The 27,115-nt window shown below is 37.7% G+C and overlaps 1 protein-coding gene across 8 annotated transcripts in view; it reads right to left on the bottom strand.

Annotated features, from left to right (window-relative positions):
• Positions 1-27,115, bottom strand: part of FRYL (FRY like transcription coactivator) — a 307,431-nt gene that overhangs the window by 138,964 nt on the left and 141,352 nt on the right. For 6 of the 8 annotated variants that reach the window (XR_007151586.1, XM_047856238.1, XM_047856241.1 and 3 more), the window contains one exon: positions 10,695-10,894. Coding sequence is in view for 7 of the 8 variants with exons in the window: in XM_047856238.1 (XP_047712194.1) it covers positions 10,695-10,814 (120 nt within the window). In the remaining variant the exon portion in view is untranslated. Of the gene's footprint in view, positions 1-10,694; positions 10,895-16,245; positions 16,251-25,989; positions 26,054-27,115 lie in introns of those variants that run through there. The other 2 variants (XM_047856239.1, XM_047856240.1) reach the window with 2 other exon arrangements.

Below are 27,115 nucleotides of genomic sequence, written 5' to 3'. Positions count from 1 at the left end.
ACTCTCAAATAATGTCAATGTGTATATGGGTAACAATCTCCTTAGAAAACTATCTGGCAATATTCGGCCAAGTTTTGAAATGTACACATCCTTTGACCCATGAAAAATTTCACTTGTAAGTATTTGTCTTATATAGTCACATATCTGCAAAATGATGTTCATAAAAGAATATCTGCTATAGCTTCATTTGCAAAAGCCAAGATTAGAAAAAAATAAAAGCCTACCTATATTAATATACATCTATAGAATATCAAGAAGACTTTTTTTTTAACATGAAATTTATTGTCAAATTGGTTTCCATACAACACCCAGGGCTCATCCCAACAGGTGCCCTCCTCAATACCCATCTCCCACCCCCCATCAACCCTCAGATTGTTCTCAGTTTTTAAGAGTCTCTTATGGTTTGGCTCCCTCCCTAACTTTTTTCCCTCCTTCCCCTCCCCCATGGTCTTCTGTTAAGTCCAAGAAGACTTTTAAAAGAATGGCAAAGCTCAGTATGTATTAACGAAATAATCTAGGTATAATGGGTGCATACCACTCACACATACACACACACACACACACACACACACACACACACACACACTACTAAATAATATAGAATACCTCTTTAAAAAAATAAAGAAATACGTGTTTGCAAGTGGGAAAAGAAACTGGGACAGTTTGGATAAGGGGAGGGTTTGGGGCTGGGAGTAGAAAATTGCTACTACAGATTTTTGTACCATTGAACTTGCATACCACAGTAGCCAAGGGAAAAGACTACATAAAGAAAGACATAGTGTATTGACATTGAAACATAATAGTTTCATGAGGTGATCTTTGAGTATGGTTGCTTCCTCTTAATTTAAATGGTACCAGGAAAAGTTTCTGATTTAGTGTTGTGTCTTCCTTCAGTGCACAACAGTGTTGCAATCTTTTTTTTTTTCCATTTGTTCTATTAATTTGTTTACTAAAAAAACAAATACTGAGTTCCTATTATGAGCAAGCAGCATCTGTGAACCAAAGAGGGCTCAGAGGACTCACTGTGGAAAGCTTAGACCCTTTACCCTTCAGCCAGAACTGGGTCTGGGGGACAAAACTTACAGTAAAGTCCTCCAACCCTCTCTCACCTGAATGCCTACTCTTTCTTGCTTATATGAAGAGATGACCCAAAAGGGATCCCTCCAGATCACTGTCTAGAGTTAGTATAGAAAGACTGCCATCGGTACATAAAGTGGACTCCACCCAGTAGAAAACAAAGGAGTGAAGGAATGGGTTATGATGCGACCTTGCAATGAGTTGAGAGGAGGGTGAGCAAAGAAAATCCTAGACAGATAAAAATTTTGATGGGTACTGGACACGGTGATGATTAATTTTATGTCACAGGGTGCCCAGATATTTGGTCAAACATTTTCTGGGTGTGTCTGTGAGGATGTTTTGGGGAAGAGATTAATATGTGAATTGGCAGAGTGAACTGGTAGAGTGACCTGAAAGCAGGTAGACTGAGACTCCCTAACGTGAGTGGGCCTCATCCAATCAGTTGAAGGCGAGCATGAATAGGTGGACTCTTCTAGAGTAAGAACTCCTCCTGCCTGCCTGCCCTGAGCTGGGACACCTCAAACTGAAACATGGGTTTGTCTCGGAGCAGCTTTCAGACTGGAACTTATATCAGCAGCTCCCCTCGGTCCTCAGCTCACCCACTCCAGATCTTGGGACTTCTCAGCCTCCAGAACCACGCGAGCCAATTCCTTGTAATAAATTTCTTTTTAGAAACATATACACCCTATTGCTTCTGTTTCTCTGGAGAAACTCATAAAAACATCTTTTCAGGTTTGATTTCCTCTTTGATCCAAGGAAAGAATATGTCCCAGGGGAGAAAAAGGTGTCCACATTTACAAAAGATATACAGAAGGACCTTAACTAAGCAGTTAAAAATAAGAAGCAACACGGGGTGCCTGGGTGACTCCGTCGGTTAAGTGTCTGACTTCGGCTCAGGTCATGATCTCACTGTTTTTGAGTTCGAGCCCCACGTCCGGCTCTGTGCTGACAGCTCAGAGCCTGGAGCCTGCTTCGGATTCCGTGTCTCCCTCTCTCTCTGCCCCTCCCCCGCTCACGCTCTGTCTCTCAATAATAAATAAATGTTTAAAAAAAATTTTTAAAAATAAGAAGCAACATCAAAGTACAACGAATTCGAGTAAAAAAAAATCATGGTGTAGCTACACATTAGAGTATCACACAGGTAGAAATAAACTTGTAGACTGGGAAAATTTTCTCAGTGTATTAATATAAATTAGAGAATAACAGATACAATACACTTATAAAAGGATAAAATGTATACATGGTGGTATATACATATAAATACATTTAAAGCTCTAGAAATATATATACCACACACCAGTAATAAGAAACAGAATAACATTGTGTATATAAACCATAATTTCTTTATCCATTCATGATGCTAAGTGAAATAAGCCATACAGAGAAAGACAGATACCATATGTTTTCACTCCTATGTGGATCCTGAGAAACTTAACAGAAACCCATGGGGGAGGGGAAGGGAAAAAAAAAAAAAAAAAGAGGTTAGTGTGGGAGAGAGCCAAAGCATAAGAGACTCTTAAAAACTGAGCACCTGAGGGGCGCCTGGGTGGCTCAGTCGGTTGAGCGTCCGACTTCGGTTCAGGTCATGATCTCACAGTCTGTGGGTTCGAGCCCCGCATCGGGCTCTGTGCTGACAGCTCAGAGCCTGGAGCCTGTTTCAGATTCTGTGTCTCCCTCTTTCTCTGACCCTCCCCTGTTCATGCTCTCTCTCTCTGTCTCAAAAATAAATAAATGTTAAAAAAAAAAAATTAAAAAAAAAAAAAACTGAGCACCTGAATTCCATGGCAATTTAGTTTCTCAAAGGGATAGATTTTTTTTTTTTTATATGTCCTTGGCACTTGGGCCTTCGAAGGATAAGCACACTTGGGTAGTTATCTTGCAGAACAAGTTTTGTATTTCTTAAACCAAGGTACCTATCATTTACAAGCAATATGATTCGGCACAGCAATATATATGCCCAATTGGCTCTAAAATTGAAGGAAAACACTAAGTCCCATAGCAAGTTCCATAGAACACTGTTTCTGAAAGGATCTACAAGTTTGAAAAAATAGTGAGCCAAAGGGACTTTACTCTCCTAACGTGAACTGTTTATTTAAGATGAGGGGTTGGGGGTGACAATAAGCAGCTTCTTTTCACTCATTTGATCCCCTGTTATATAAGTCTAAAGGTCTTTGGTAGTATTTTGAGGACTGCTGGTCGAAGTCGTTTATTACTCACAGAGCATGTTTATGCAATAGAGTAATGGCCAAGCCGAATAAAAGAGAGAAGTAAGCTTTTCAGAAACACTTACAGTGCTGTTTTATATGTAACATAATTTATTTCTCAATAAACTCATGCTCCCTCAAAGATTTCTACAGATTTGACATCCTCACTGAGCTTTCCCTAAAAGGAAATGGAGGTGGACTATTTTTCCATAATAAGAACTCAGAAATGATTTTTGAATGTAAAAGGATACTCATGTTACCGTAAGTACAAAAATATAAGTGTGCTGCACTAAATACCAATTACTAATCAAGAACTCTGTACTAACCTCTCAATTTAATGACAGTGTGATTGAGGATGCCCTCATCATCGCTCAAGCAGTTGTAGTGTCTTTCAATATGAGATTTTGAAACAATGAACCATTTAACAATGTTTATAGCATATCACCCATTATAACAACTAAAAAGAACAGAAATTACTTTCTATATTCCCAGATACATGCATGCAAAACTTTTGCACAAGAACATTTACCAGGGCTTTTTTTTTTCCACAGTAGCCCCAAATCTGGGTAACTCCCAAACTACCTATCAATAGAGACTAGTAAAAAAAAAAAAAAAATTATGGTACATTCTTTTATTATACTAATATTCAACTACCAAAAAGAATGAGACAAATTTATATGAGCTAATATAGAACAATCTCTAATTTATACTGTTAAAAATATCTAAGAACTAAAAACACACACACACACACACACACATATATACAAGCAACATGATTCTGCTTGTTGATATATGTTGAGATAGATAGATAGATAGATAGATAGATAAAATCTCCCATTTGTGCTTAACAAAAAAAGCGGCAGGTGCTACAGACATGGAAAATGATGGGCTAAAACCTGGAGACAGTGTTTATCTTGATCCAGAGTAGAAGAATCATGACTTTCATTATGCAAAATTTAGAACTATTTCCACTTATGTCATTATTTCATAATAACATAAAAACTAATAATGATCCTAAGGCTCATCTTCCTTTATGTTCTAATTTGATTCTTCAACTAGGGTATGTATAGAGTACCAAGAGCAACATGTAGCTTCCAGGAAAATCAAGGGTGTTTACTGAAAAGACTTTGGTAGCATAACAAGGATACTGAAATAGCTCAATAATCTGCAACTAAACAGAGCACGGTGAACACACACACACACACACACACACACACACACAGCCTCCATTCTCTCCGAAAACTGATCAAGACAGCAGTAAAAGAATTTTACAAGACTTAAAAACCAAAAGGGCAGCGAGAATGGGAGAGGAGGTAAAGAGCAGACGGAAATGCCCAACTAACACATCCCACCCCAGTAAGAGCGAGTCCTCGGTAGGCAACGGGAAGTCAGATGGCTATGCATCCATGCAGCCATCACTCATTCACTGAAATTATTTCCTGAGTGTGCAGTATGCCAAGCTCTGGAGACACAACCATGAGCAAACGGGAAAACAATCCCCGTCCTCACAAAGCCAAAAATCTAACGAGAGAGCAACTAAAATATCTATTATCTTAGATTTCGAGATAGGAGGCTGCGATGGGCGTTGAGATTTTAGATAGAAGGACGACTGAGGAGATGACATTTCAGTCACAGCAAGAGGAAAGTGAGTGAGTGAGCTTGCCACACAGAGCAAAGGGAAGATAATCCAGTCAATACTTTGCAACTCCCAAAGGTTTTGGAGAACTTCAGGACTCTGAAAGTGGGAGTAAAGGTGAAGTTAAAAACAAGAGGGCTGGTTGGAGGATTAAGAAAGACTGAGCACCCTCCCCCCTCTTCATTCCCTTCACCGGCTCTGCCCAGCAGGATGACCGTCCTCCCTCCACCTTTCCACAGAGGGGCTGTCCTTGTGGGGAGAGAGCAAAACAGAAATGCTGACTGGTGGATGCTATAGTTGAAGACAAGGTATCACACTGAAGACAAGCAGCTCCAGTAAAAATTTATATACCAAATATAAGAAACACTATCTTCTGCCTCTAAGTCCCCAGAACATTAGCGACTATGCCTAAACCCTGCCATTTGTGGTACTGGACTCTGACAAACCCCAGAAAAAGATCTGACATTGACGATGCATTCAGATGATTACACACCGAAGACCACAGTCCAAAAGGCCCCTCCCAGTACACAGGGCTTCCAGTCTGTTTAGTGCCTCAGTTGTAAAGCACAACATGTTACAACAGACTTACATGTCACGAGAAGGCAAAACTTTTGGAGGAAACAGATCACACGGGGAGAAAAAACTTCAAAATATACATACAGAGATTACATATATGTATTTAATGTTCTCAAAAAACAGCAAAAATTGCAGAGTTGTAAAAATGCTGGGCCTAAACCAGATACATAAAGTCTAGATGAGAGGTGGTTGGTGAAAGCCTTTTTTTCTTATCTTTTTATCTAGTCGCCGGACCATCTAAACGATTAACAGAGAAGGTGGAATGTACCTGGATCATTACCCAGGATTGATCCACTTCCTTTTAGGCAGAAAGAGACCGAAGGTATTGAATTGTAATTTGCAAGCTGCAATTTCAATTAGTGATTGCCCTTCCTTCCCCAATCTTCCCCCTAAAATGAAAATAAAGTTGTGGCTAAAAATCAAGCTCCGCTAATCTTCGAATCTTTGGTCTCTTTATTTTATTATGGCCTCTAATATGAGAATGAAAAGGCCAGCATTCTCATTTTAGTGGTAGATTAATTCTTTTGGCAAAATCCATCCACATACATGCATCTAAGTTTTTATGTAACTTACTATCGGACTGACCATGAGACATGCTAGTCTCCTTTTAGGTAACAATCCATGGATTACTAGTTTCTTTAAAGTGAGTGACCCTGCAAGAGTTTCATTCAAGAACTCAAGAGAGTCATCTTGGATGGTTGTTTATTGCCAAAAAAACACACTGGACAAATTTCAAAAGGAACGAAATCGCAATAAACAAATCTGAAGCTGTAACACAAACACTGTCACAGTATTGGATTAAATGTATCGCTGTCTCATCTTGATGCTAGGTAGCATTCGTCCTTAGCTACTACAGCCCACAACACTGGGGGTTTTCCTGGTATGTCAGGAAGAGTAAGTAGCAGGGAATACGTCTTCTAAGTACAATGGTGGGGTAGAAACATCTATTTTGAGGAATCCTCACCACTCTTCCCCAAATTTTATCATCTCAGATTACATAGCAGATGTCTCTGAAATTAGCTACTAAATTACAGAATAAAATATAGTCAGTATCAGACTATTCTGAAAGAACTATTAAAAGCTCTAGCTGGAACAATGACATTATGTTTTGTTCGAAGAACAAAGGGCACCCCACAACAATGTCTTTTAGGGCTAAGGGCAACTTAAAATACAAATCTTTACTAAGCATTTACCATCACAGGAGGAGCTGGAGATGGAAAGGCCAGTGAGACCCGGCTCATGGTATCAAGTGGGTCACATCAGAGGAGATAAACATGTAAGCAATTAAAAGATGACAATATCAGAATCTAGGAGCATGAAAAATTATTATGATAAAGCAGAGATTCGCACAGCTTGAAGACAATCACTATGTAAGAGGGGAACACGTGGGAAGTTTAGAAGGACGAGTAGAGGCTTAAAATACAGAAGGGCTAATAGTATTTTTGATTGAGAGAAAAAAAACAGACCAGGACAAAAGAACACACAGAGGATACATGAAGTGTCATAGCATACGTCAGGATAGGAGAATCATGAGACATTATACAAACCATAACAAGACTATGAAGAGGTTGGAATGGCCCACCAAGAACTGGAATTCATTCCATAGCAATGAAAAGTGAGCAAGGTTTTTAAAGGGAAAAGGTGATAATATTTATGTTTTGGATGAAGCAAAGTCTGGTGAGAAGAAAAAAAAATGGCAAGGTGATAAACCACTTATCTACTGGTTACTGCAATGATCTAGAATGCATGAACTTGACCCTGAGCTAGGAAAGGGACAATGGCATTGGAAGAAAAAGGAAGGAGGAAGATATATAAGTTACTACTTTATAAACTCAGTCAAATTAGGCAACTTCACTTTCAAGGCTTTTACTTTCAAGAACTTTGTATTTCAAAATTAAAATTCCTTTAAGAATAACATTTGAGATCCAGCAGGACCACACCACATGTTGTTATTTATGAAATATTTTATAAAACAGGTAAAGTGTTTACAAAAAAAAAAACCATATGAATTTAAAGTTGCTGAAGCCAGGGGTATCTGGCTGGCTCAGTTGGTGGAAGGTACGACTCTTGATATCAGGGTTATGAGTTCCAGCTCCACGTCAGGCGTAGAGATTACTTAAAAAATAAAATCTTGAAAGAAAGAGAAGAAAAGAAAAGAAAGAAAAAATAAAGTTGCTGAAGCCAGGCAATGGGTTCCAAGGGTTCACTACACTATAATCCCTACTTTTATACAAACTTGAAATTCTTCATAAACATTTTTCTCTTTTCAGATTTATTCAGATAGAACTGACAAACGCAAGTGTAACGTATTTAAAGTGTACAATGTGGGGCACCTGTGTGGCTCAGTGGATTAAGTGTCTGACTCTTGGTTTTGGCTCAGGTCATGATCTCACGGTTTCATGGGTTCAAGACCCACATCAGGCTCCACATAGACACTGTGAAGTCTGCTTGGGAGTCTCTGTCTCCCTCTCTCTCTCTGCCCCTCCCCACTTGTGCTGCCTCTCTCTCTCTCAAAATAAATAAATCAACTTAAAAAAGTGTACATTGTGATGACTTGATATATGTACACACTGTGGAAGGATTCCCACCACTGACTTGATTAACACGTCCATCACTTTATATTATCTACCCGATCTCCACCCCCTCCTTTTTTGGTGAGACCACATAAGTTCTACCCTTAGGAAACTTCAATTTTATAAAATAGTAGTATCAACTAGTCACCATGATCCATAAACTTTTTGTAATGTGTATTTTTTAAAAAGTGGCTCCCTTTCTTACTGTATGCTGGCTAAGCAGGCTAGTATAGTACATGATCACGTAATGAACAGACCACTGATAAAGAAAATAATACTTTATAGATTAAGCACATTTATAATCCAACCTCATAACCATTAACTCATATCTACAAGTCCTTGTAATCTTATTTTTAAGGCAGAACTTCACACACATGCTCTAAAATATATATGCACTGATAAAAACAAAATCCTTATTTTGTTACATAGGAAGCAACTATGGAAGGATTTAATGTATGTTTTAAAACATACATTTTGGCTAATGATCTTTTACATATTATTATTTATTAGACCTCATATACATTTGTGCATAGATGCTTTCTTCACAGTTTTTTTCCTACTTAGTGACAGCAAGAAACTGCTCACAGGCATGCACGTACCCACCCACAAACCTTCGCAATCTTAGCAACGTGAGGTCCAACACTTCAGTAAGAAAATGAGCACATAACAATACTTCCAATTTCCCACCTTTCTTAGGTCACCACCTATTCTCTCTTCTGTTCCTTTCCTCCCTTCCTTCCTTCCCAGGAAGTACAGCAGAATGAGTAAGCTTACAGGCTTTCAAGCCATTAGTGTACCTAACTCCTCATTCTGGCTTTGAGCTTCGGAGAAGTAACAAACTCTCTGGGGTCTCAAATCACTGGTGAATACTGAGCCCTAACCCAGCTGTATAAGGAATAAATACATTTCAGCTGTTACATCCCCTACCTTTATCTTCATTGTGATCATCTCGCTTCTAACCTACACTGGGATCTTGATACATTACACATTCAGCCCCTTCAAACTCCGGAAGTTATTTCCTAAAGTTGTATCACCCTACTAAAATTGTTCTCAGGCTGCTTAATTCCTAGGTCCAATAACTTCTCTCAGTGTTCCCTGTACTCTGTCTCTCTATATCATTTGACAATAATAATGCCATTGCACATACTCTTTTCCTTGATATTGTAATCTGCTCTTCTGGCTTTATCACCCTAATGTAGATGATGCCAAAAATCTCTATTTCTGGTCCCCATCTCTGGTCACCAACAAAGAATTCCCAGGTACCAATCAAATAAATCCACATTGTTTAGATTTCCAGGATCTTGACCTTACCATACACAAAAGAAAAATTATCTCATTCCCCTTTTCTACCCCCATAATATTCTCATGTTCTTTACCTAACATCATCTCTTCTAACACTTCAAAGAAATTTTAACCTTTACTTTCACTCAAAAACATCTACTCCTATTTAACTGCCAACTCCTACTGATTTCATCATTTACCTTACTTTCCTCTGCAACCACTGCCATTGTTAATGCTCTAGTTCAAGCCTCTTTTCATTCCAGCCTGAATTATATACAACAGCTAAATAGTAGTCTCTGCCTTTAAAGATTTTAAAGTAATCTCTCCACCCAACGAGGGGCTCAAACTCACAACCCCAAGATCAAGAGTTGCGTGCTCTACCAACTGAGCCAGCCAGGCCCCCCTTAACTCTCTGCCTTCAATCTCTTCTCTCTCCTAGGGTCCAACGACTGAATTATCTATCGCAACAACCTTCACCACTCTCTAGAATCTGACTCAAACGTTTGCTTTCAGTCTTTCTCTTCCTTCCTCCTTACCATAAGCTCTAATCACATGGAGCTTCCCACACCGTTTAAGTATGCTTCATGCACTATATGTCTAAAAATAAATTTACTGGTTTATTGTAAGTTTGGTGACTGCCACGTCATCAACTTGCAGAATATTCTAGGTTCTCCTTTATTTGCTCTTACGTTTTATCTGTCTCAACAATTCCCACTTGGTGAAATCCATTTTTGTTCTTTGGTAACCCGCAGTAACATACTAAGGTGGATTCTAAAGTCATTACGGCTTTCTAGATCACCACTTGACTAGCCTATCCCTTAATTGTCTTTTAAAGACTATTTTTTTAGAGCAGTTTCATGTTCACAGCAAAACTGAGTGGAAGGGACAGATTTCCCATACACCCCATTCCACACTTGCACCAGAGTATTACATTTGTTACTAGTGATGTACCCAGGGTGACACTTCCTAATCATCCAAATTCCATAACCTACATGACAGAGCACTCTTGGTGCTGTGCATTCTGTGGCTATGGACAATGTACGATGACATGTATCCAGCACTGTAGTATCACACAGCGTACTTTCACTGCCCCAAAAATCCTCTGTGTTGTGCCTTTTTGCTCCTCCACCCACAATCCCTGGCCCCCTGGTCTTTTTATTGTCTCCCTAAATTTTGCCTTTTGAAGGATGTCATATAGTTGGAACTATACAGTATGTAGCCTTTTCAGATTGGCTTCCTTTAATTTTTTTTTCTCAAGTACATTATTTCCTTTGGAAATTTTGTTATTAGAATGGTTAATACAAAAGTCAAGAAAATATTTCAGATTTATAGGTCAGCTCTACTCACCAAGGGTTCAGCCATTACAACTTCAATTTTCTTTTCAGCTTGAACAGCAAATTCTGCAAAGAGGCTCTTGATGACATATTCACCAGGCTTGACATCTGGGTCAATCGTAATGCTTGACATGATGATATTCTTTTTTCCCAAAGTGGAATGAAAGTTGGAAGAAGCACAGTACTTATTCACTTTGCTGACTGGTGCTGAAGCTAAAAACAAAAGAAACAAAAGAACTCTACTTTAATTATCAACACAATGAGACCTACCACAACCACCCTATTTAATATACACTCTGCCCCTAAAACCCATCCAGATCTCCCCATCTGGATTATCATGCTCTATTTTTGTCTATTACACTTGCTACATTCTAACAAATGGCCCAACTATAATTTAGTTATGTGTTATTTATTATGTACTGTTTTTCTCTTGACCCTACTAATGTGAATTTCATAAGAACAGGGTTTTTCTTTTGTCTTTTTTGTTCATTGATGAATCCCAAGTACTCAGAACAATGCCTAGCATATACTGGGTACAATAAATATGCACTGAATGAATGAATGAATTCTAAACACCGTTGTGAGCAATGAAGGAAATAAAACAGATGTGATTAAATGAAACAGGGATCGGTTAGGGCACTGATAGATACTATCATGGAAAGCACGCCCAGGAAAGGCCTCACTGGCGTGCCTGGGTGGCTCAGTCAGTTAAGTGACGGCCTTTGGCTCAGGTCATGATCTCCTGGTTCATGAGTTCAAGCCCTGCATCAGGCTTCACGCTGACCGTGTACAGCCTGCTTGGGATTCTCCACCCCCACCCCTCACCTCTCCCCCACTTAGGCATGCTCACTCCCCTCTCGCTCTCAAAAAATTGATAAACTTTAAAAAAAAAAAAAAAAAAAAGGAAAGCCCTCATTGAAGAAGCAACATTGAACTCAGATCTAGATGATGAAAAAGAGGCAGCAAGGCAAAGCACCAGGAAAAGTGCTAACTTGAGTGTGTATGTTTGATAAACAAAAAGAAGACCAGTGTGGCGGGAACTCAAAGGATGCTTGGAAGCAGAGGTGAAGGGCAATCTGAGATGAGGTCAAAATCATTAGTCAGGGACTTAGAACTTTGTAGCAAAGTCAGATTTTATTCTAAATGAAATTAAAATTCAATGGGAAGTATTAACTTGGGAGGGATAGGACCCGGCTTCTCTTAAAAGATCTCTCTGGCTCCTCTGGAGAATGGACTGAAAGAGGGCAGAGGCAGAATCAGGGAAGCCACCACACAGATCCAGCCGAGATGATCCCGGCTTGGACTAAGAGGATGAAAGAGCACAGGAGAGAAGGAAAGGACTTCCCATCTATCATATGTTAGTGAATTTGGCATCAAGGTGAAAGAATGGCATTAACAGTGACTTGTAGGATTTTCATTAGAATCATTCAGAGGGCGGTGGTGCCGTTTGCTCAGATAGGGCTGTCCCAGTGCCTGGCAAACAGTCCGCTGCACCAGCTGTGGCACACAAAGAGCACTACTGACTGCTACATGCTTTTTATCTACACAGGTTTTGTTCTCTTGACTGCCTGGGCGATCTACCCGGCTTCGTATCTACAGTTTATCCGGTCACCTTGCTCTTCCAGCCACCTGCATAATACAGACCCTTCCAGCCTCGAACTTCAGCTTATGTCATCCTCTGTGGTCTAGAGTATTCACTGAAAAACCTGCAAGCTGGTACTTCTCTACCTCGACCTGACCTCTAGGTAATACTCTTTCGTGTGCTGTCGCAAAAGCAAACCCTACCTTGCAAAGGGAAGAACACAATTATTCAAATGCTGAATTCCTAGGTGTGTGTGCATAACTATGGGACAGTAAGTTTATTCTCTGGGTGGTTCGGTCACTTTAGCATCTGACTTCAGCTCAGGTCATGGTTCATGAGTTCGAGCCCCATGTCAGGCTCTGTGCTGACAGCTCAGAGCCTGGGGCCTGCTTCGGATTCTGTATCTCCCTCTTTCTCTGCCCCTACTCCCCTGCTTACTCTCTGTCTCTCTCTCTTAAAAATAAAGATTAAAAAACTTATTATAAATATATACTCTCCAAACTCACAAATTGTTCTGTTAAAAAAAAACAAACCTATTCTACCATAGTGTGCCAAGATATATAAAAGTGACCTGTGATAACTCCAAAAGAATGTTCTAGAAAGCAATATAGAGTCAGGTTACAGCAGTTACTTCAGAAAAAATAACTGCAAATTAAGAAAAAAATATTTTTGAAAGACAGAATTTCCAAACACTTGGCTTCTGTTCATGCCCTAGTTATTATCTTTATTTATTTATTTATTTATTTATTTATTTATTTATTTTCCCCACAAAACAGACTTTTTTCCTCCAAGATTAAAAATCAGTCCCATGTGATGCTTATATATTAAAAAGTAAAGAATATTACAAATTTTTAATACTGCACTTAAAACTAAATTATCTTTGTGTCACATCAAATTAAAATATAATATGTATTGTAATCTAGAACTAAAATTATATAATAAGAACAATTCAAAACAAAAATTCACAGTCCTTTGAACACAGTACACACTATTTATTTTAAACAATGACCTGTTTGTTTACTCTGTTTCATGATCCAACATTGTGTATTATAAAGAAGAGGCTCTGTTAACAAACGTTATTGTGAAAAATGGTGATCTTAAAAGAAATCATTTTGGATCATTAAGAGTACTCTATATTTTATATCCATGTTATGTTGGAAAACTTTAGGTAATCATAAAATAGTAAAAATTAAACAAAAATCAACAACAACAATAAAAAACTACTCAGAGAGTTTCCTGAAGTTTAATTTACATTTTAGACATAAAAACAAAAACATTTTCAAGATTTTGACTTAAAGTAGTTGTTACAGGATATATCTTTTTTTTTTAAGATTTGTAAGTCTCAAAATAAGATTCATAAGATCATAAAAGAGTTACAAAGTTTTTTTGTCTTTAACTTTACAATAAATGTAACCAAAGAATCAGCCTTGTAATGGGCCTGGTACTTAATTTCTAGACTTTGATGAGGTATAAACTTCTTAAATGACATTATTTGAATCGTTTCTTTAAAAAAGAAAAAAAAACTTTAATTAAAATAACTTCTCACATTTTACTTTGCTATACTTCCTAAAAAGCATAAACATAAATTAAGCATAAATGATCACTACATATCAAAACTGCATATTTTAAGAAATTTGCCAATAAAGCCAAAAATTTTAGGAATATCTGCACTTATCTTCTATTCTGTTCCAAATATCTGCACTAGCTTCCAAAACAAAAATATTTCAAGTTTGAAAAAAAATCCAATTTTTATGAAAAATGTTTTAAATCAAATTAATTTCAATTATATTTCTTAATAAGTATTCATGAATGTTTGTTGAATTAATTAATACCCAAAAGTAACACTTAATAGATCTACTGATTGAAATTCCAGGCCACAAAACATTCTAATGTTGATATGAGGGGACCGGCAAAATAAATTATAATCTAATAAACAGAACGTTCTATAGACCACTGAAATGACATCATCAAAAGTACTGAATGGGGGTGTGCCTGGGTGACTCGGTTGAGCACCCAACTCTTGATTTCAGCTCAGGTCACGATCCCAGAGTCGTGGGATTGAGCTCCACATCGGGCTCTGCACTGAACGTAGAGCCTGCTTAAGATTCTCTCTCTGCCCCTCTCTTCCCCTTCCCCACTTGTTCTCTTTCTCTCTTAACAACAACAAAAAAACCAACAACAAAACAACAAAAACCTGAATGGCACAGGAAAACACTCAACATACAGAGTTGAGTGCAAAAAAGGTCATAAGACAGTATATAAAACCAAAATAAAATAAAAAGGCAGAAAGAATATTTGCAGCATAGAACAAACACAGAGTTCATCACTTTTATCTCCATCTACAAAGCTCTAATGGCGTCAGCTGGAAAAAGACCCTCACCCCCAAACCAAAAACTATAGACAAAAGATATGAACAAACAAGTTACAATATTTAATCTCACTAATACTTTTTTAAACAAGTAAAAATTAGATGACACTTATCAAAGTGGTTTCCCAGCCCACCAGTTTGTGTTTCACTAATGTTTCACCTTTGGTAAAGATGTGTGAATTTCTCTCCTATTTTGCTAACGGAGAAGAAACAGAGGTGATTGCTCCAGGCAAGGGGAAAAGACCAGTTTCCACATAACTAGATTAACTTGATACCCCCTGACTGCTTGAGTTAAATATTTCATAATGTAAAACAATATTTCCCTACATGTTACCATAAAATTTTGAAAAATTTATGTAAGCTTATGAGAGAATGAAGACATAACCGTTAGAGCATAATTCGTAACACAATGTAGGCACTGAATTACAAATTGTAGAAACCCAATGTCATATCAAACATCCTTGGAATATAAATCTACTAAACTCTAACTGCTAATAATAAGAATAAAGCCACGACCTGAATAATTAAAATATAGCAATAGAAGCTAGCATGCCTATTCTTTCTTTTAGATAAAGCACAAATAAAAAAATAAATATGGCATTTTTGGACAGCTTATTCTATATAGCACTGCACTAGCATATTTACTAAAACAATTCTTTTTTTCATGTTAAGACTCCTATACCCTTGTAAAATAAACTTAAATTCAGGCAAAGAGAGCAGACAAGCCTTAATGGGAGACATGTTTGGTTTTGTTACTTGATAGCAGCAATTCTCAGCCTTTTTTTTTTTTTTTTTTTTTAACCTGCCTCCACTGTGCTCTAATGCACAGCACTCTAAACAGTAACATGACTCAAAATACAGAGTGATTCTCAACAACTGGGATGGTTCCAACAGGGACAGGTAGGGGCGGGTAGATGTAGTTTAAAAAGAACCCAGTGGATGGGGCGCCTGGGTGGCGCAGTCAGTTGGGCATCCGACTTCAGCCAGGTCACGATCTCACGGTCCGTGAGTTCGAGCCCCGCGTCAGGCTCTGGGCTGATGGCTCGGAGCCTGGAGCCTGTTTCCGATTCTGTGTCTCCCTCTCTCTCTGCCCCTCCCCCGTTCATGCTCTGTCTCTCTCTGTCCCAAAAATAAATAAAAAACGTTGAAAAAAAATAAAAAAAAAAAAAGATCCCAGTGGAGTCTGTGAAAAAATACCTATAGCACCCTTATCCCAAGAACAGGTCTTTAGGGGTAAAAATTCCTACTTTAGTCACAATCTTTTATTTGCATGTGCATATATTCATGTATAGAAATGCAGAAATATAACAAAGTTTTGTACAACTGCTTACTATTATTACTTACACTGGCCAACAATAAAAATGTTGGTGATCACCCACCATCCCCAGCAAAAAAAAAAAAAAAAAAAAAAAAAAGTATCACGCAAATGGCATTGGAACAAGAACAAATATATAAAATAGCTCTGAATTTAAAAAGCAAGACCAAAATTCTAGTTTAAAAAAGCAAGTCTATCCCAACAAGTTCTTTTGTGGATATCAACAAGCTGATTCTAAAGTTTATATGGAGAGGCAAATGACCCAGCATAGCCAACACAATACTGAAAGAGAACAAAACTGGAGAACTTACACTGCCTGACTTCAAGACTCACTTTAAAGCTACAGTAAAAGAGACAATGTGGTACTAGTGAAAAAAAAAAAAAAAAAATAGATCAGAGGAATAGGACAGAGAACCCAGGAATAAACCCACAAATGATCTTTGACAAAGAAGCAAAGGCAATCAATGGGAAAAGGAGGTTTTTCCACAAATGGTGCTGGAATAACTGGAAATCCACAGGCAGAAGAAAAAGAAAAAGAAAAGGAAGAAGAATCTTCTAAACACAGAACTGACACCTTTCACAGAAATTAACTCAAAATGGATTACAGATTTAAAAATGAAATGGAAAACTATAAAATTCCCAGAATATAATATAGGAGAAAAGCCAGGTATTCTTGGGTTTGGCAATGACTTTTTAGATATAACACCAAAATAGAAGCCACGAAAGAAAATTTGATAAATTGAGCTTTATAAAATTAATAACTTCAGCTCTACAAATGACACTATAAAGAGAATGAAAAGACAAGGCACAGATTGGGAGAAAATCTTTATAAAACACATCTGATAAATGACTGCCATCCAAAATATATAAAGAATTCTTGGGGTGCCTGTGTGGCTCAGTCAGTTGAGCAACCGACTTTGGCTCAAAACACCATCTCACAGTTCATGAGTTTGAGGCCCGTGTTGGGCTCTCGGCTGTCACCACAGACAGCCCACTTCAGATCTCTGTCCCCCTCTCTCTGCCCCTCCCCTGCTCACTCTCTCTCAAAAATAATTAAACATTAAAAAAAATTCTCTTACAGGCACCTGAGTGGCTCAGTCGGTTAAGCGTCCAACTTCAGCTCAGGTCATGATCTCATGGTTCATGAGTTTGAGCCCCGCATTGAACTATGGGCTGACAGCTCAGAGCCTGGAGACTGCTTTGGATGCTGTGTCTCCCTCACTCTCTGCCCCTCTCCACTCATACTCTGTCTCTCTCTCAAAAATAAATAAAATATTTCAAGGGCGCCTGGGTGGCTCAGTCGGTTGAGCGTCTGACTTCGGCTCAGGTCATGATCTCATGATCTGTGAGTTCAAGCCCAGCATCGGGCTCTGTGCTGACAGCTCAGAGCCTGAAGCCTCATTCAGATTCTGTGTCTCCCTCTCTCTCTGCCCCTACCCTGCTGTCTCTTTCTCTCAAAATATAAACAAACATTAATTAATAAATAAAATATTTTTTAAAATAATAAAATAAAAAAATAAAAAATTCTCTTAAAAAAAGAATTCTTAAAAGTCAAAAAGAAAATAACCCAATTAGGAGTGCCTGGGTGGCTCAGTTGGTTAAGTAAGCATCTGACTACGGCTCAGGTCATGATCTCACAGTTCAGGAGTTCGATCCCCGTGTCAGGCTCTGTGCTGACAGCTCAGAGCCTGGAGCCTGCTTCCGATTCTGTGTCCCCCTCTCTCTCTGCTCCTCCCCTGCTCACACGCTGTCTCTCTCTCAAAAATAAATAAATATTTAAAAAAGAAAAAGAAGAAAAAGAAAAGAACCCAATTAAAAAATAGGACAAATGTCTGCACAGACCCCTCCACAAAGAAGACGTACAGATGACAAACAAGCATATTAAAAGATGCTCCGTATGACAGGTCTTCAGGGAAATGCAAATTAAAACAACACTGACCCACCACTGTACACGTACTAGGATGGCCAAAAAACCCAGAACGCTGACACACTGAATGCTGGTGAGAGTGCGGGGCAACAAGAACTCTCATTCATCGTTGGTGGAAATATACAAAACGATACAGGCACTCTGGAAGACGGTTTAGAGGTTTCTTACAAAAATAAACATACTCTTACCAGATGACCCAGCAACCATGCTTGTTGGTATTTACCTAAAGGAGTTACAAAAACCTGTATAGGGAAGTTCATAGCAGCTTTATTCCTAAATGCCAAAACTTGGAAGCAAGCAAGATGACCTTCAGTAGGTGAAGGTTTCAAAAATAAACTGTGGTGCATCCGGACAAGGGAATAGTATTCAGTGCTAAAACAGAATGAATGATCAAGCCAAGAAAAGACTTTAGAGGAAACCAAAATGCATATTATTGAGAGAAGCCAGTCTGAAAAAGTACATGGTACATGATTCCAACTATATGACATTAAGGAGAAGGCAAAAGTATGGAAGCAGGAAAAAGACGCATGATTGCCAGGGGTCAGAGGCAGAGGTGGACAGGGGAGCGCAGGGAATAGGGGAGCACAGGTGATTTTGAGGGCCCTGAAACTATTCTGTATGAAATTGTAATGATGGGAACATGTCCTTATATTTGTTAAAACCCAAAGAATATACAACACAAGGAGTGAACCCTAATGTAAACTATGGATTTGGGGAGATTACCATGTGTCAAATAGGTTCATCACTTATAACAACTGTATCACATTAATATAAAATGTTAATAAGGGAAACTCGGGGCAGGATAAGGGGGTGCATGGGAACTGTTTGTACTTTCTCCTCAAATTTTCTGTAATTTGACACTGCTCTAAAAAATAAAGTCTGTGAATTCTTAACAATTCAAAAAGAAAGAAAGAAAAGCCCATTCTATCCCTGTCAGCCAGAACCAAAGATGCCTGGGAAGAGTCAAAATAAACAACAGCTCAAGCTAAAGTTTAAAACAATAATGTACTTGGATCAAGCTCAGAGAAAGGAAACAGATTATAAGTCAATTAAAAATAAAATGTCAAAAACACAAATCAGGTTACACGGTAGACTGAAAGTAGAAACAAAGCTAGCAAAATCAATATTAGGGAATAATAGCAAATTTCAACTTTTGGTGAGGCCAGTCAGGTTGGTATAACCTCTCAACAAACTATCCAGCGAAAAACTGCACATTTGGAAGCAACTGTATCTGAAAAGGAAATAAGGAAATACAAATGATATGTATGCTGTGAGTACTGAAAGGTACAACATGAAGACATCATTTGATGACTTCAGTGAACACACACAGTTTGTTATCAAGGTGAGATGACCTCAAAATTTCTTCATAAATGAAGGACACTCATACCAGACACTGTTTATTTCTGATGGAAATGAAACAGTATTTAATACTTTATTAAGGTATTTTTCATATTTGTTCCTTTTATTTTATTAATTTTTTAAATTTTAATCCCAGTATAGTTAACATACAGTGTTAGTTTAGGTGTACAATATATTGATTTAATGGAATTCTATCCATTACTCAGTGCTCATCATGGTTAAGAGTACTTTTAATCCCCTTCACCTCTTTCACCCCCTGCCCCCAGCTCCCCTCTGGTAAGTACCAGTTTTGTTCTCTACAGTTCTAACAAACCTAGTCTTATTTCAAGTGATATGCTGGTAAATGCCTCTTTAAAAAAAAGAAAGAAAGAAAGAAAGTCTTCTGATTGATAGCATTTGCCAATTTCCATTGTGTAAATACCGTCATCGTGATTGATTTCAAGCCACCAACAGTTTAACAACCAACTAGTTAAAATTCCTGGCAGTAACTAGATCCAGAATATACTATAAGTTATACTCAATTTGTGAGGAGGAAATTGACTCCTAATTAAAGTCATTTGTCACTTGGGAGTGAAATATGAATTCAGGTCCTGAGTTTCTAACAACTTTCAGATCAGTGGCTTTATTTTCTCCAGAATCACCAGATTTTCATACATCCCTTTTTTTTCTCTTTTAAGGATTTAGATTACATACTATTGGCTTAGAATAACTATTTCCCAAATCAAATATTTTGGTTGGATCTTCAAATTCCTTTACATAAAATGAACTAAAAAGAAGCAGCTTTTCCACTTTGATTAGAGATATATTTACCTATATTTTCTTTTTTATTGAAGCTTTTGTTTTTAATTTTAGGTAGTTAACATACAGTGCAATATTGGTTTCAGGAGTAGAATTCAGTGATTCATCACTTAACGTACGACACCCAGTGCTCATCACAACAAGTGCCCTTTTCAATACCTATGGCCCATCTAGCCCATCTCCCACCCACCTCCCCCCATCAACCCTCAGTTTGTTCTCTACTGTTAAGAGTCTCTTGTGGTTTGTTTCCCTCTGTTTTTTTTTCTCCTCACTTCCCATGTGCTCCTCTGTTTTGTTTCTTAAATTCCATATATGAGTGAAATCATATGGCACTTGTCTTTCTCTGGTTGACTTATTTCACTTAGCATAATACATTCTAGCTCCATCCACATTATTGCAAATGGCCAGATTTCATTCTTTTTGATGGCTGAGTAATACCCCATTGTGTGTATGTATGTGTATATCCACAATGTTCTTTATCCATTCATCAGTCGATGGACATTTGGGCTCTCTCCATAGTTTGGTTATTGATGATGGTGCTGCTATAAACATTGGGGCATATGTACCCCTTCGAATCTGTACTTTTAGTCCTTTGGTTAAATACCTAATAGTGCAATTGCTGGCTTATAGGGTAGTTCTCACCTATATTTTAACTCCTTTTTTACTTAGTTTTATTTTTTACGTTAAAATCTGTCATCTTGGGGCACCTGGGTGGCTCAGTTGCACGTCCAGCTCTTGATTTCGGCTCAGGTCATGATCTCACAGTTTGTGAGATGGAGCCTTGCAACAGACTCTGTGCTGATAGCATGAAGCTTACTTGGGATTCTCTCCCTCCCCCTCTCTCTGCCCCTCCTGTGCTCATTCTCGCTCTCCCTCTCTCTGTCAAATAAATAAGCATTTGAGAAATAAATCTATCGTCCAACTGGAGTTTATTTGGAGTGATATTCAATAAAGACTTTTCTCCAATATTTCATCAATTCTTTCAGGTTCCTTTACTGAAAGTCAATCACTGATCTTATTCACTGATTTTATTCATTGTAGTTTATAAACTACATCCAAACTCAAATTGTGCTTTGTATCCTGCTCATTAAGAATCTGGTTTTGGAGGGGCGCCTGGGTGGCGCAGTTGGTTAAGCGACCGACTTCAGCCAGGTCACGATCTCGCGGTCCGTGAGTTCGAGCCCCGTGTCGGGCTCTGGGCTGATGGCTCGGAGCCTGGAGCCTGTTTCCGATTCTGTGTCTCCCTCTCTCTCTGCCCCTCCCCCGTTCATGCTCTGTCTCTCTCTGTCCCAAAAATAAATAAACATTGAAAAAAAAAATTTTTTTTTAAAAAATAAAAATAAAAAAATAAAAAAAAAAAAGAATCTGGTTTTGGAGAGAAAAAAAGAAAAGAATATTCAGAAGGGAAGCTGAGAGAAGAAATTCTTTTAAAAAGGAAAAGGAATGGAGGTGGATTAGGCCTGGAACATAGGCTGAAAAAACCTCCTAGGCCTATTTCTATTGGACTATTCATTTAAACCTTGTAGCCTGGGTACCTGTCTTTTTGAGGAGTGATATACTGCTATCCCTTTCTTGATAACAAATTTAACAAATTAATGATACAGTGAAACTACAGTCTCATAAGAAAGATCATGGACATAAGCATACTCACATAAAAAATCTGTTTTTGTATCAGTGTCTCCTTTTAATTACTGTAGCTTTATAATAAGTTTTATTATCTGTTGGCACAAATACTCCTGTTTACTCATCACCCTCAGTAATTTCTCAGCTATTGTTTTTCACTTACACTTCCAGACTTGTATGTATCTTCATAAATTAATGGGAAAAAATTGGCATCTTAATTAAGACTTCTTGTGTAGAACCTGGGCATACCCTCATTAATTTATCTTCTTTTGTGTGTCCAAAGAGAAATGAGATCTATATGATTCTTTTTTTCTTTTTTTTAGATTTGAATTTTTATTCACTCTTTAAGTTGCTAATTTTTAAAATCATAGTATGTGATTCTTACTAATTCTATTCGTAAATACTTTAAGTTTCTGTTCTGTGTGAATGCAATCATTTTTCTTAATATTCAGCCCCACATTTCTGCTTCTGGTAGAATTTCAATGGATAGAAAAATTAAGACTTTTACTTGTTCTTTGGACATCTGTTCCTAAAATGTTTATTTATCCTAGTCTAAACTATTCCTATTGAAAACAGTTTCTAAACATAGAAGTCCTATGACATCCTTGGCACATATCCAATGCTTTTTACTTGAAGTCTACTACAGAAATATCGCTTATTATAAAGCTTAAGAAAAATGACCTATCTCTAAATAATCCATTATTCACTCAGCTAGAATCTCCCTGAGGTTATTATTTTCTTGTACTCTTTGAACCTTCAGAAACTCAGCTCAGAAACTATTCCAAAAATCTAGAAATTATGTGGTATTTTTAAAATGTGCATGAACCCAGGAGTCAGAAGACCAGGGCCCCAGACTTGACTTGGCTACTTAGTATCATTATAATCTTGGTCATATTATTTAACCTTTCCAAGCTTTTGCCTTCCCTCTAGAAAAGAAAAGGCTGAATTAAATCTCAACCATGGGTATGTATCAGAAGCAACAAGAAAGTTGTTTTCATTTTTGTTCTCCTCTTCTCCTCCCGTAAAAATACTCACTGCCAGGGAAAAAGCTATCATGACAGCCTTTTCTCCCCTGGACAGACATGAATCTGGGGATCAGAATCGGAGAGCCCTGAGGTGAAAACCGGAAGGCCAGAATCCTGCAGGACCTCATCTGGCACACACATGTAGATTTAGGGCCTATGGGAGGTAAACAGCAGCATATTGATGCATAACCATCTTCTTTGCCTTCTAAGAAGCTGAGCAGAATCTAATACGTGGGCCGAACCCTCCATACCCTTGAAGCTGATGTGGTGGGGGAAGACAAGGACCAAAGAGACTTCCTCCTAATATTTTAACTGGAGCTAACAGAGGCTCAGAGACGCTGAGAATGCTTTCCCTTCCTTGAGATAACTCTTTAAAACACCATAGCTGTATGGCCCACCCTTAATTAGCAGACAAAGAGATCTAACTGCACACTACAGATACCCAGCAGCCAGAGATAAAAAAAGCAAATAAAAATATTTACCAAACATGAGCAGTAAACATCATTATAGGTTTCAGCACACCCAATCTATTTCAATTAAAAACAGAAACTAAACAAAGATGCAACCTCTTGCCTTATTATTCAACACTAGGTGGTTAAGGAAAAATATAAGATACAAAAAAATTATAATTGTTATAAATACTGAGAAAGAAACACAGCTTTCTATATTAAAGCAATAATCACCTAGAAAGGAAAATGGATAAAAAATCTTCTAGTCACAAGTATAAAATAAGTTGTGATAAATTTAATAAGGAAAACATAGGATTTACATAGCAGAAACTACCAAAACTGACTCTCTCTCTCTCTCTCTCTCTCTCTCTCTCTCTCTCTCTCTCTTTTTTAAGCAATCTCTACACCCAACGTGGGGCTTGAACTCACAACCTTGAGATCAAGAGGCTCATGCTCTACTGACTGAGCCAGCCAGTTACCTCTACGAGAATCTCATAAAGAAAATCAAAGATCTGAGCAAATGGAAAGACATATTTGTGGGTAAGAGCACTTGTTATTATAAGGGTTAATTCTCACAAAATTATTAATTATGACAATTCCAATTAAGATTTCAATACAATTTTTTTAAAAGTTTTACTGGATAAAGCCATCTTCAAGTATACATAAGGAAGAATAAATAGCTCCCAAAAGTTAAAAAAAAAATCATTTTTAAAAAATACAAAGAATATTTTCTAAATCAGAAGACAACATAACTATAATTAGAACACATTATAACTATATCTGAAACATTACATCGAAATATAAAATGACTATATTAGACCATAATATAAAATAGTCAGTAAACATAAGTAAAAATAAATTGGATTAACGTAAAAGATTAGACAGCCTCCCCAAAATCCCAGTATAAGCATTCAACATGGGCAAAAACAGAAGAAAGGGGATGATTTATTTAGTAATAATGTTTGAATATCACCTGACCATTCAACTGAAAAAAAAAACAAATACACTATACTCAAAAACCAGATGAACAGGATGTTGAAAATGAATTTTAAGTTTTTAAAAAAAATTTTAAGAAAAAAATTCATAGGAGTCCACATACAGAATCCAGGGCAGAGGAGACTGTTGGCTAAGATAGAAAACCTAAAATTATTCTAAAAGGATGAATACATTGAACCAAGTAAACATTTTTGATATTTATTAGGCAAACAATACCGTAAACAAGACAGGACCAAGTCGGAAAAATATATAATGCAGGTGACAGCTAACATAAAGTATTCAAAAGGGCACTTAGCAATTAACAAGAAAAAGACAACACAATAGAGAAAAATTGGCAAAACTATATATAATTAGTCAATTCATGTAAGAATAAATCTAAGAAGACAACATATGAAAAAACATTCAAACTTTGTAGTATCCATAAAATGCAAATTAAAGTAGCAATAAGCTTTCATTGTACACACACCAGACTGGCAAATATTAGAACAAGTAATCTATCGTTGGAAAGATATAGGGAAACTGACCACTTAACCCACTGCTGATGGAAATGTAACATCCACCTAAGTACAGTCTGGAATGCTGAACAAAAAGACGAGTATTCTGGCTCCTATAGCACAGCACTACAGATATTAATTTCTTTGATCTACAAGCTTTCCATGCAACTCTCTGATTAGAATTTAGTTCTGTATGACCTACCCCACAAGGAGAGGAAAGAATGGCCCGCCAGCTCAAGCATTAACACCCACTTGGCACATTTCTCATTGTAAATTAGTAGATTGGCAAACATAAAAACTTGTCTCTGTCAGACTGTTTATTACAATTCCACCTCCTGAAAAAGATTTCATATCCACTCTCAGCATTAAGGCAAAGTCAAGTTTTGTGACCTGATCCCGGTCTTTGCTGGCCTTCTCTGGCAATTCCTTAAATCACAATCAAAATCTTTGGAGTGAGGCCCAGGCATCTGTATGTTTTTGAAGACTCCCCAACATGACTCTCATGTGCCGCCAAGGTTGAGAATCATTACCTTAAACTATTCTTTTAGAGTGGAACAGTTGGTTCTGTACAATAATTTTACTTAAAACTAATTTTGATCAATAAAAAGTTTCAAAAGTACCATAAATAAGGAAACCTGTTTATATAATAACCACAAATAACATCCATCAAGCAATTTGGAGCTTGTTAAATAAATGCACGTCAGGGGCAAAGCTCTAGGAAGCAAAGCAGAGGATCAATAAAACAATTCCAAAACCTAATCTTTTTTTTTTTTTTTTTTTAATTTTTTTTTTCAACGTTTATTTATTTTTGGGACAGAGAGAGACAGAGCATGAACGGGGGAGGGGCAGAGAGAGAGGGAGACACAGAATCAGAAACAGGCTCCAGGCTCTGAGCCATCAGCCCAGAGCCTGACGCGGGGCTCGAACTCCTGGACCGCGAGATCGTGACCTGGCTGAAGTTGGACGCTTCACCGACTGCGCCACCCAGGCGCCCCCAAAACCTAATCTTAAAAAGTCATATGTGGTTCTCCCCGTTCATACTAGAACTCTTGAACTGATTTTTCTCTTGTGCTTTCAGCCACTTTACTCACTGACTCGTGCCCCACACCACATATCCTGGAGCCCCATCAATCCTCTGCCTTTCGTTATCTGTGATTTCGAAGGGTGAGGCTTCATTGATGAGAACTTAAGAACCATCAATTCCTCCCCGTGCCTTATATCCTGTATCTGGTCACCAAACCCCATCTTAGTGAAGGGAATCTCCCCCGCCGTCTTTTTCCTGCATGATTAAGCTTCATCTCTATGATACCCTATGTAGACTGTAGAAATGCGTGCCTCTGTACTCTGCATAAAAATGCACCACTAACCTTACCTTCAAGAATGTCACTAAGGCCACTTTATTGGAATCATCATTTTCTTTTCTTCCACAGTGTCCCTACAATAAGAATGACTCATTCACATATTGCTACAAAATTTTATGTGAAGCTTTTAAGTTTTTCCATTTTTTTCAGATTTTTTTTTTTTTAAGAGCAGTTTTAGGTTCACAGCAAAACTGAGAGAAGGAACGGAGATTTCCCATGTACCTTCTGCTCCCCGCATGCACAGCCTCTCCCATGATCAACAGCCCCTACCGGCACGGTATATTTGTTACAGTTGACGAACCTATCCTGACACGTTATTATCATCCAAAGTCCATCATTTACCTTATAATCCATTCTTGGTGTTTTATACTCTATGGGTTTGAACAAATGCATCCATCAACAAAGAACACTGAGAGTAGCTTCACTGCCCCCCCGCCCAAAATCCTCTGAGCCCTACCCATTCATCTGTCCCTCCTCCCAACCCCTGGCTACCACTTTTCTTATTGTGTCCATAGTTTTACCTTTTCCAGAATGTCCTATAGTTGGAATCCTACTGTATGTAGCCTTTTCAGACTGGCTTCTTTCATTTAGTAATAATACATTGAAGTTTCCTACAAATCTCTTCATGTCTTGAAAGCTTGTTTCATTTTAGCACTTAATACTATTCCATTGTCTGGATGCACCACAGTTTATCCACTTCCCTATTGAAGGACATCTCTGTTGCTTCCAAGTTTTGGCAAGTATGAATAAAACTGCTCTAAACATCAGTGAAGATTATTTTAAACAAAACAAATATCCGTTTAATGCATCTAATGTATATTTGCATTTGCTATTATTTATAGTGTTATGTTAATGGATATTAGTTCATCCTTCATTTTTATACTTTCACTACTTTCTGTATCACGTGCCAATAAATATATGTATTGTTTCTAAAACCATTCATATGATTTTCTACTATGAACCACCATCACATTTCCAATTCATTATCTTCTAGTAGAAATAGGTCTGATGGTTAGGAATTTGACTTCTATAGTCTTCCCCAAACAGACTTCTTAATTTTCTTGTTCTAAAAACCCTTAAAACTTTACTCATTTTAGCAAATGTCTTAAATTGGGAAACAGCATGCTTAAACCAACT

This window comes from Prionailurus viverrinus, chromosome B1, assembly GCF_022837055.1.
Source record: "Prionailurus viverrinus isolate Anna chromosome B1, UM_Priviv_1.0, whole genome shotgun sequence".
Taxonomy (NCBI): Eukaryota; Metazoa; Chordata; class Mammalia; order Carnivora; family Felidae; genus Prionailurus; species Prionailurus viverrinus.
This window is presented reverse-complemented; position numbering and strand designations above follow the sequence as displayed.